Source organism: Epinephelus lanceolatus, chromosome 12 (genome assembly GCF_041903045.1).
Source record: "Epinephelus lanceolatus isolate andai-2023 chromosome 12, ASM4190304v1, whole genome shotgun sequence".
NCBI classification, from domain to species: Eukaryota; Metazoa; Chordata; class Actinopteri; order Perciformes; family Serranidae; genus Epinephelus; species Epinephelus lanceolatus.
The window spans coordinates 6,535,105-6,546,417 of NC_135745.1; the positions used below are offsets into that span (position 1 = coordinate 6,535,105).

The 11,313-nt window shown below is 40.8% G+C and overlaps 1 protein-coding gene across 4 annotated transcripts in view; it reads left to right on the forward strand.

The window, feature by feature from the left end:
- Positions 1 to 7,397, forward strand: part of LOC117271996 (casein kinase I-like) — a 33,480-nt gene extending 26,083 nt beyond the window's left edge. For 2 of the 4 annotated variants that reach the window (XM_033650629.2, XM_033650630.2), the window contains exons 10-12: positions 1,245 to 1,346; positions 3,989 to 4,095; positions 6,217 to 7,397. In XM_033650629.2, the coding sequence (XP_033506520.2) occupies positions 1,245 to 1,346; positions 3,989 to 4,095; positions 6,217 to 6,271 (264 nt within the window). In that variant the 3' untranslated portion in view covers positions 6,272 to 7,397. The remainder of the gene's footprint in view (positions 1 to 1,244; positions 1,347 to 3,988; positions 4,096 to 6,216) is intronic. The other 2 variants (XM_033650631.2, XM_033650632.2) reach the window with 1 other exon arrangement.
- Positions 7,398 to 11,313: the final 3,916 nt, after the last annotated feature.

Consider the following 11,313-nt stretch of genomic DNA (forward strand, 5'->3'; position numbering starts at 1 on the left):
TCCCATATAAGTTTGTGCATTAAAAGTGCTTTTTTTCGCCACTGACTGTTTCAAATCGCCAGTGCTATCTCTGTAAATAGCATACTAAGTGTTACTAAAATCCTGAACTCTTTTCTAAAACATACTGGCAGCCAGTGTAAAGAGGGCTGATGTGATCATGTGTCTTGGTTCTGGTTAAAAGCCTGGAAACTGAGTTCTGTACAGTCTGGAGTGGATCCATAGTGTTCTGATTCAGGCAGATAAAGAGGCAATTGCAGTAGCATGATGAGATGAAGGCATGTAAAATTCTTTGTGTCTTTAACAGTTAAGATAGATTGTATTTTTGAAATATTGGTAAGATGATAAAAACATGATTGCACAAGCTTTGTGGTGTGCTGCTTTAAACTTAAATTACTTTAAACCACATGCCAACCGCTACATTTTGTTGAGGATGGAATATTTTCAGCATGGCAACACCCTGCACACTCTGCAGATTAATATTATGCTGGACAGACACGTTTTAGTGGATAAGCACCTTTTTACAACAGTCTCCTTTTTGTTCTGACTTGGTAGCATGGTCTGTGTTCAAGTCTTCCCCTGCCTCTTCTTAGTGTTCGACTGTGACATTTTTAAAATACTTTGTGACCTGACACTTGCAGTTCACGTCCTGCTTTATACTACATCAAATGGTGTTTCAAAGTCAATATCTTTGCATATTTTACAGTGAGTGGTTGCACTGGTTTTCCAGTCCACCCCTTCTTTTACAATCACAAACACAAATACACTTTAGTTCTGTTTCACTCTTAATTCCAAAAAACAGGTGTGAGGCAGGTGAGGTTGAGGCAACACAGAATATAAACCTCGTCCTTCCCCTTTTGCATGGGGTTTCCGCAGTGCGCACTCTCCTGTGCACACACACTGTACTGCACACTTGAGTACCTACCCTCCTGTTGCTCCTCCACCAAATACTGATTCTGAACTCACTATTTCTTTTCTCTTTCCTTCTTCACTCTCTCCTCATTCTTATGTCTCCTCACCCGCCACTTCTCTCCTCCATCTGCTCGTCTTCCCACTTCTCCCTCGCCTTACTGCTTTTCCTTCTTCTTTTTCTCTGTTCCACCCTGTCTCTTCTTCCTTCCATTGCGAGCCCCGTCTTTCATCTCACCTGTTCTCTTTGCCTTTCCTCTCTCCACCGCCACCACCTCTTTCCCCTCTTCCTTCACCCCTTCTCGTTTATCCTGCGATCGGCTTCCCGTCTCCTCTAGTCTCCAGAGGGGAAAGGCAGTGAGTCGCAGCCCACTCCAGTGACCAATCGAGAGCTGCTGGGCTCCCATCTCACTGCTGATAGGCTGGGCGGGTCTGTCCAGGTACTGGGAGGAAGGGTTAGCTCTTCTGGCTTGTTTGTCTGCCTACCTGTCTATCTGTCTGCCTGCATGATCTTCTCTGTCTTTGCAGCAGGGCTGTTTCTTCACAACCTCAGTTATTCCCTCACATGGGTCGACTATAATAGAAATTTTATTTTAAAACCTTTATGCATCCATGTTAGGTTTATACATCATATGTTAGAGTATATTATACGTATTTTAATACTACCATCCCCTTTTTCCACATTAAAATAATGGAGAATTTCTGCGAGGAGACAGAACGTTGCTTCTCTATTGACATAGCATAGAGTGTAAAGACCACATGATGTAGACTGCTTTTTGTAAGCTGATAAGGTGGAAGAGGCTGGGTTTCTTAAGTGTTTGTAGCTACTAGTGATGGGCAGGTCAGGGTTTTTTAAAGCCTGCACCAACCCAGTCCATTATGAGAACAAGTCCGTCCAGCCTGACCCATGAACATAAGCATGAATCAATGACCTGAACCCTACCTGCAAACCAAAGCTGAAAGTTTCTGATAATGACCAATGCTAACAACAACCTACGTGCTGTGGGCTTTATTGTATGTAATTCCCAGTAAATATCACAATTTAAAATGTGTTTTCTCATTTAAAAAGTAAAAACGGAGAAAGACAGCAAGTATTCACCCATCTTTTAAGTGGTAACATCTCCAGTATGATCTCGAGCGCACAGTTGATATCCAACATGGTTTGTTTACATGGAAGACAGGCTGTTCTCACAAACTGCTAGTATGTTTTCCTATGAAAAATAATGCACCCAACTTCATACATTTACCACATATTTTGAAAGGCTGTGATCATGTGACCAATGTGATGACTGAAATAAATAAGTCCCTAGTGGTCCGTAATAAGGCAGGTTGCGGTGGTGCATGGGTCACAAAAACACGGTCTTTAGCTCCGGATTTTCCCCTGGAGTCACCTGTTCAGAACCATGTGAACTTTAAGTGAACTTTGAGTCATTTTAAGGTACATCCTCACAATGTTTCTCTTCCTAAACCTAACCACAGTAACTTCAAGTTACATAACGTAACTGTATGTTAAGAACATAACGTCATTTCTGGGGTGCTAATTCGTCAGACATCATACAAACTGTTCCAGTAAGAAATATTCTTATTGGACATTATGACAAGAGAGATTTTAACATGTCAGACTTTTACAGATATTCCTGGTCAAATGTTTAATAAAGCCTTGATGAGTTGTGGCAGCGCTGATGATAAAGCTGCTGGCTGTGCGAAAGAGACAGAGAGAGGGGAAGGGAGAGGTTGTGAGTCGAACTACTGCACAATGTTTCTCTAAAGCCCTTTTTAAATAGGAATTGTGCAAATTTGCAGGAAAGCCTAATCAGTCTTCGTTCAGCATTGGCAGTATAAAAACAAAATTGGGGAGTGCAGCGAAATGCCGTCTGCCTACTTTTGTTCATACAGAATGTGTCTTTTTCGGGGCAATGGGGGGCGTGAGCAAGTAACAAAACATGTAGCTCAGCGTGTGACGTAATCAGTGACGTGGGAGGGAAGCCGCGGCTGGTCAGTCCTTTGGCAGTTCTCTCATAAGTTGGCCCATCCTTCACCGTTTATGGCCTCTTCGTTTGCGAGGGCAAGGAGGGCACACTAGGTGACACTTAGCTTGTAGTGCTCAAAGCGCCAAAAAATACATTTGAAAAACTGAACAGCAATGTCTCTTTCCAGAGATCATGACCCGGTTACTAAGATAATCCACAGACCTTGTTGTGAGCACTTTCCTGTAGGAACTATTGTCTTTATACCGAATTACACCCGCCAACTGCATCACTGAGCAGAAGGAAGTGTGCATCTACTCATGGACAAGACGCTCATGCTTGTGACATTGCAAGATGTAAACATTAATGGCATCCTCCTTGGCTGAGGTGGTGCTGGATGAGCTAGCAGTTGATTCTAGCTGATTAAAAAAACACAGTTCAGTCATGGCTTGGACACTGAAGGGCTGGGGAATATTTAAAAGACAAAGGAACAATGGGTGAAATAATTAAGGGAACTAAACACAGCTGCAGCAAAACTGTATAAGCAGGTATGTGATGTTAGAGTTGTCTCTGTTAAGCGTGAAGTAAGAACAAATTCAAGGCCACAAAGTAGTCATTGCTTCTCATTGTGAGTCATTAAGCAGAGGTGCCGCTACTTTGCATGGCAGCAAAATGAATGTTGATAATGCCTGTATCCATACATGTGAGAAGCTTCCCTTGATGTCACACCTCTCATGGACTGTTAGACCATGTCCACATTAAGCTGGCTACATTTGAAAACAGTCTTTTCTCTGGTGAAGCTGGAGAGCAGGACACAGGTGGATGCTTGTCACTCTGCTGTTTGGCTCGTAGGCACATTTGTGCCAAGTGAAAAGAAGAAGATGATGACTTTGATCTGTTTTTCTATTGGTTTGGTGTGTTGGTGTAGAAAAAGAACGTCTCAAAAATGACCTGAAAACACTAGTGTAGAAGCATGTTGCTTTCACACATAAACAGCATTTTCAGTTTTATCAGCTTTAGTGTGGACATAACGCAAGTCTTTAATTTTGTCTGCCAAGATCGGGTGTTGGCACAGCGGCACTCACCTCTCTGTGTCTTCCATTTCTTACCTCCAGGTGATGAGTTCAACCAATGGAGAACTGAATACAGACGACCCCACAGCAGGGCACTCCAATGCACCAATCACGGCCAATGCAGAGGTGGAAGTGGCTGATGATACCAAGTAAGGACATACACACGCAAGTTATAGTAGCATATGAAGTATGTGTAGAATAAGTCAACACCTGCAACTTTTCCTTTTGCCATCTGCAATAGAGGCAGAAATATCCAAGTTTAGATTTAGACCAACTTATGCTACTTTAAAAACAAGATATTAAACTGACTCCACTAACACAAATAAAACAGCAAATGGGATAAGTTTACCTTCAGGGCTTTCTGTCAGAGACCTTTCTGGAAGAAATCTTTTCATTTTAATCCAAACCATCATCTTTTTCATAAAACTTGAGGTCCATGTGGTTTAAAGCCCTGAAGACAAACTTCTCCAAACAGCCATAAATTACAGATGTACAAAAGATCATTCAACAAAAGTATAACATTCAGCTCAGTAATAACTGTTGAGGTTCAGAGACAAAACAATTGATTTTTGCTAATCACTCATTATTAGCTTAAGCATGTTTACATTGCATAAATTAACCTAGCGGCTAGCGGACATTTTTCCTCTACCCATAGCTTAACAAATTACATGTAACGTTATTATTTTTCTTACTCACCAGTGGTTAAAGTTACTGCATCTCCTGACTGAACAGCTTGGTTAAATATCAGCCTGCATGCATGGTTTTTCAGCTGAAAATTGTTAAAACAGAGCAGCTAATGTTGCTAAAGCAAGAAGCTAGCAGAGTGAGACGCTCGTACGGGCAGGTAACGTTACATTGTGTTTTTATCTCATAACAGCAAATCTACACACACCATGTGTGCTGTCTGTTGTCCTTTATTTTCTCTGAAACCCAAAATATTTCCACTCTTCTGATTAATTCCCGAGTAAATAAAGTTATCCTCATCGTCTTTCTCTTGGCTGCTTGCCACCTGCCTGCCACTTCATAATAAAAGCCTATGCTAAAGATAACGATATGGATTGATGTTTTCACTCTGCATTGATGTGATTGAATCATTGATCATTAAATATATTGATCCAGATCGATGGATCGTTACACCCCTACTGATCAGAGGAGCTCCAGTCTGTGTTTGTCTGCCTCTGTGGCACGTCAGCCTTCAATATTTATAGGCCGTTACTCTTAACATGTAACCAATCACATAGTGCTGCAGTTGTGACATTGAGCGATGCCATGGAGAAGTGACTGCAGTCAGCCAAGTGGCTGCATTAGAGCCAAGTAAAGCTTTTTTCAATTAATTTATTTTATCGGCTATCATATCAAAAAATAATGATTTCAATAATATTAAAAATGCTGAATTTTGCAGCAAATAATCTCACTTCCTGTAGATTGGTCATTCGTAAAGAATGACTGCTACAAAGCAGTGCTTCAGGAAGTGTAGACTTTGCACAAATAAGATGCTGACAGTGCAAAAAGTCTGCTTGTTCTCTCACTTTCTCTCACACTTTCATTCTTCAGAAGCTGTTTTCTCTTCTGCTTTTATTTTACATTTATAATTATTTTCTGTTATGACCATTTGAGATAGGGGTAGAGGTAGGTAAGTGACCATCACCCCTACTATAAAAAGCTGATCTAAAAAATATACATGTAGCTGTCTACAAGAGGTGTAAATCACAAGTTTCATCACAATGTTGTATTGATTCCTTGGACAAGGATACAACCTTGTTCATATCACAAAGTCTGCCACAGTATGCTTTTGATTCAGTTCAATTCAGGGGCCTGAGATCGATATGTGACAATATCAGTAAATATCCTCATTGTCTTTTTCTTGGCTACTTACCATTATCTGCGTGGGGCGAGCAGTGATTGAATGTTGAGGAGGGAGGTGTGCTCGGACAGAAATGGTAACACAGACATGCCTTGGGAATTTCAAAATAAAGGCATACCTTAAATATGATTATATGTATCAGTGCTTTCACTTTGCATCAATGATATAGGATTGCTTATCACAGAATCCATATATCAGTCCAGACTGATGCAGTTTTACATCTCAACAATCTACTGTATTTGTTACTTGTTACATGTACAAGAGCTCGTAGTGCTCATAGTGGGGTTGACATGTTTAGTTCAGAGTTCATTGCTAGTTAAAATAAATATTAATGATAATAAATGAATACTATTTGAACGAGCAAAGCTGTATCTGAAATCTGTTTATGACGGTTTGTGTGTTGCAGGTGCTGCTGTTTCTTCAAGAGGAGGAAGAGGAAAGCCCTCCAGAGACACAAATGAAAATGAGAGAGAAACCCTGGTCTCCTTTTGTTTTTCTCTCTTTTTTTCTCTAGCCCTCTTCATATAGCCCTCTCTTTCCTACCCACTCAGTCCCCCTCTGACCCTCCTCCTCTGCTGTTGGGGGTCCTGTAGTTTACCTTGGGTCGACTGGACTGGCCGGACCACCGGGCAGCACAATATGTTTGCTAAGCTGATCTACTGGTTTCTGCTGCTCTGGAACAACTGGACAGACAGAGTAACATGTTTGCCGTTCCACCTCGGAGCTTTAACTGTGGACTAGATGTACCAGCAGAGGAGTCTTCACGTATTTATGGTCACAAACTGAACTGAAACTGGATAAACACAAACTGCTGTTGGAAACAAGTGACCACGAACAAACAGCTGATAGACTGTAAAAGGCAAGCTGATTGGCTGACAGACTGGATTCAGCTAGATTACTGGCAGACTGGCTGGTTCTCTATTTTTTTGTTTTTGTTTTTTTCTTCCTTACTGACTGGTTCAGAGGAGAGAGAAGTGTGTTTCCGAGGATATACAGAAGAAAGGAGAACAAAGGATGGGAAGTAACGAGACTGTCGGACCACACGTACACAAAACATACACTTGTACAAACACGCTGCACATTTTCTCAAGTTCATCATAAAGAGACTTCATGGACATAAAGATGCAGCTCTTGCACATACTCTATAAAGTTTTTATTCCCTAGGGTCAAAGGCAGTATACCATGAGCGGCTTGGTCTATTTCCTGCAACGGATTGGGCTTGGTGTACTACTCAGACACATTCACCCTCAGAGGAAAAACCTCACAACCACCAGAATCGGAAGTTGAAAAAGATGTTTATGTGAAAATTATGCTTTTCCTGTTTTAATTTCTAACTAAAAAAGACTGTCTACAGTTTGGAACCTGTGTTTTTTTTTTCTTTTTCCTTTTTTTTTTTTGAGTTCCAAAAGTTTGTGTTTTGTAGCTTGAAGTGTGTTCCTCAAAATGTATTTTTTTTAACTTGTATTTTTAATTTTCCCGTTTTTTGTTTTTTTTCCCTCTTTCTCTCTGGGTTGGAGGATGGAAAGTCGGATAACTCCATTAAAAAAACAACCAAACAAAATAAAAGCTGATCTTTATTTAAGGGAATCATGAACCAAACATTTTTTTCAGTTTGAAGGATATTTTGCCAGTGTTTCAGTGAGTCATCATTGCAGATACAGTAGGATCATAAAGTCAGGTCAGTACATTGGTCTGGAGAATCTGAACTGAAGCATGATTCTTTATCAGAACAGTTTTGTCAGTCCATCATTTGACTGTGGTTTCCACATAAAGTGCAAACTGCCACACTTGAGGGAAAAAAATGGATAAAATAGAGTACACATCTGTTGGGAAATTGCCAGTACCTTGGTCGGTGTTTGTATGCTGAAGTGTGTTGAGCTTAAATGGATAGTTCGGATAGTTCAAAGTAGGGCTGTATGAGTTACCTAACCATATTCACCATATTACGTACAGTAGATGTCAGTTGGCATGCCCCCAGTTTGGAAAAGCAGGCAATAATACCACCAAGCAAGCTAAGCTATGTGCTGCTGTGGACAGGGCAGCAGTAAAACACATTTTAGCCTCCTTAAAAAATATTAGTTTAAGTGTACACTACATTTAGAGTATTTTCACTGCTGTATATTATCACCAGACAACCCCTTCCAACATGGGGAAATGGAGCAGTTCTTTCACTCTCTTCAAAGCCACCAAACTGCTTTGACAAAAACAGTAATTTTAACCTCACAGAAAACAGGAGCTGCTGGTTTACTGCTGCCTCGATCAGTTAGTTCATGTTATTGTGACTGGTGAATCCTAACTATGCCTCTAAATCACCAAAGTCACACAATATCACAAACAATCAAGGCTGCAGCAAACCATCAGCTCCTGTGTTCTGCAAAGTAAAATTGCTGTTTTTGTCAGTGGTCTCTGCCTTTCAGGGAAACATGGATAACTGCTTCAGTTCCCCATCAGAAAGGGCTGCCTGATGGCAATGCGCAGTGCTGATCCATACGTCCAGTTTCATTCGCTTTGAGGCGGGGTTGTGGAGGCAGCAGGCCAATAAAAGCACCCTAGACGTCCTTCAATCCAGCAATGCTTTCCAGCTCCTCCTGGGGGACCCTGAGGTGTTCCCAGGCCAGATGAGATATGTAATCCCTCCAGCGTGTTTTAGGTCTACCTCGGGGTCTCCTACCAGTTGGATATGCCCAGAACACCTCTAAAGGGGGGTGTCCAGGAAGCATCCTGGTCAGATGCCTGAACCACCTCAACTGACCCCTTTTGACATGAAGGAGCAGTGGGTGCTACACCAGGCGAGCGAGTGAAGCACTGTAAGTATTCTAAATATGGCGTACAGTTCAAATGATGCTGATTTTTTTATGGTGGTTTTGCTGCAGCCCCCATCGACAGCAGCACATTGCCTAGCTGCCTGCTTCTCCAAACTGGGGGTGTGCCGACCGCCATCCACTGCAGGTAATACACTGACTGAAAATCTGAGGTGTCCCTTTAAGTAATATTACACATCAGCCCTTTTTCAAAATGGCTAAGAGTGAGTGCTTCATCAAATATATAATGAAACATCAACTTATGAGAAGGCATTAATGTCTTGAACTGACAGAAAAGGGAATTAAAAAAAATTGAATCCATTCATCCAGTGGTTGTCCAGATGTTTCATTCTGGACCGACTGACTGACACTGCCATCTAGAGCCCTGCAGCTAGTGGGGCTGAAAACGACACAAGCTGCAAATAAGAGGGCTGTTTGTAAAAATGTCCTTTATGGAGTGCAATTACAAAAACATTATATATCTTTATATTTCTTTTATAGGATTTATAAATGTAAATAAGTTTTGTTAAGTGTGATAAAATACCAGGAGATGTGGAAGATGCAGGTGCTCCTGGCCTTATCTTCACATTTTGAGCTTTTAAATATTTTAAGGTGTCCCCAAATCCAGTGCTGATAATCTTATTTTATACTCTGGACCACTTAGACATTAAAGGTGTTAATGTACTGCCAAATTACCAGTGTAATATTAATATAAAGAGGCTATCAGTGCAAGGAGGGTCAAGCAAAAGTTGAGTGTTTCTTTCTGTGATCTTTGTTTCTGGCAGCTACATTTTGCAGCTACTGGATGTTAATGGTAGATGTGAGCTTTGATATAGAGGAAAAAAAGAGTCGCAAACCATGTGAGAGGAGTTACTAATGAGTGTGAATAACAGCCAGGTCAGTAGGAGACAAACCTAATTTTGATGTATTTGCAGGAAAAATTGTGGCATTTCTTATTTAATATAGATACCCAAGCACAGGATAGAAAAGAGATTTCATGGACACTCTCAGACTTCCTCTTATTAAATTTGGGACGTCCTAAATTTGATGCCCAATTGAACTGGATATGCTGTAACCAAATATCACTGGCATAATAATGAAGAGAAGTTAGAAAGTGGCTGAGAGTTCAGGGAAGCATCTATGAAGAGAAAAGTAATGAACAATTAGTGAAAAAAAGTGAGGTGTTGCCCTTCTCAACAAAGATGGTGTCAAATGTAGGAAATATCTAAATATCTTCAATATAATCCAGACTCAACCTTCCCAGATGAGTTTGATTTTTATGCCTCAACCTTTGTATGCCCATTCAACAGTCGTGGCCAGAGGCATTACTGTATGTTTTCAGGTTGTCTGTCCAGTCCTCCCTTGTCAACGAGGTATCTCACGAATGCCTTGAGGGATTCTTCCTTAAATTTGGTGGAAACATTGCCTTGAACTCAAGGATGAACTGATTAGAATTTGGTGGTCAGAGGTCAAGGTCACTGTGATCACATCCGTCCTATTCTTGTGAACGCAATATCTTAAGAACGCCTTGAGGGAAATCCCTTAAATTTGGCACAAACAACCCCTTGGACTCAAAGATGATTAGCATTTGGTGGTCAAATGTCAAGGTTACTGTGACCTCAGGTCCTCCCTATTCCTGTGAATGAGATATCTCAGGAATACCTGAAGGGAATTTCATTACATCTGGCACAAACATCCACATGGATGCAGAGATGAACTGTTTAGATTTTTGAGGTCAAAAGTCACTTTTTTGATCTGATGACATTTTATATCCAAAAGGTCAATGGTCAACTTCACTGTGACATTACAATTTTGTCTGGCCATTATTTAATGTCATATCTCAGGAACAGAAGGGGAGACATTTGGTCAGATACTGAATTGGTGACACTAATCTTGGGTGTCCACCTTGAAACTGTGCTGATTGTATAGATTGTCTGTGTTGCGGAAGATGTGTGCGAAGCATCCATGTTTTAGAATCTATAGCTTCTTGCAGCAACGTCTATATATGAAGCATAATTTACTGTCATGGCTACATATGAGTCTGGACAGACATGGATGTAAACTGCAACTTGACTGACTGGTGGAAGAACACAACTGCAAGGTCAGTCCAGATATCTGTGTACTTCTGGGACTTGTTTCTTGTCATGACTCTTTTGTCACAGTCATCTAAATAATCCAGTAAACCTACAAGGCTGTGTTGAGGTACAGTTATTTTATCTTCTTACCTACATTTTTTTCTTGTATTTCCAGTGCTGAAAAATACATATTGAATGCCCTGTCTACATGTATCTCAGCACTATTTCCAGCTGTTGCCCTGTAGGGTAGCCTTCTAATAACTTTACACTTGTGCCCCTTAGCAAGGCACTGGATGTCAAACTGGTTAATGGGAACTGGAAATGGGTGTGAACTTGTGCTTTGACATTTATACAATGGCAAAACCATTGTGTAACATAGGGGACATAGCAAGTGCTGTGCTTTGTTGGGATGACTAAACTCTGCTTTGTTGTAGGCCTATATGAAATCACAATTTCGAAAATTATTTAATGAAAAAGCTGTGGCCAAATTTGCAGTAATATATGCATATAAACTTGTAATATGTAACATCCTTTGTCCACTACGTAACGGCGGAAGTCAATTGGTCACTCTGTTACATACACAACCATTGGCTGTCAGTCTGCCGTCACATGACAAAGTTGATCCCA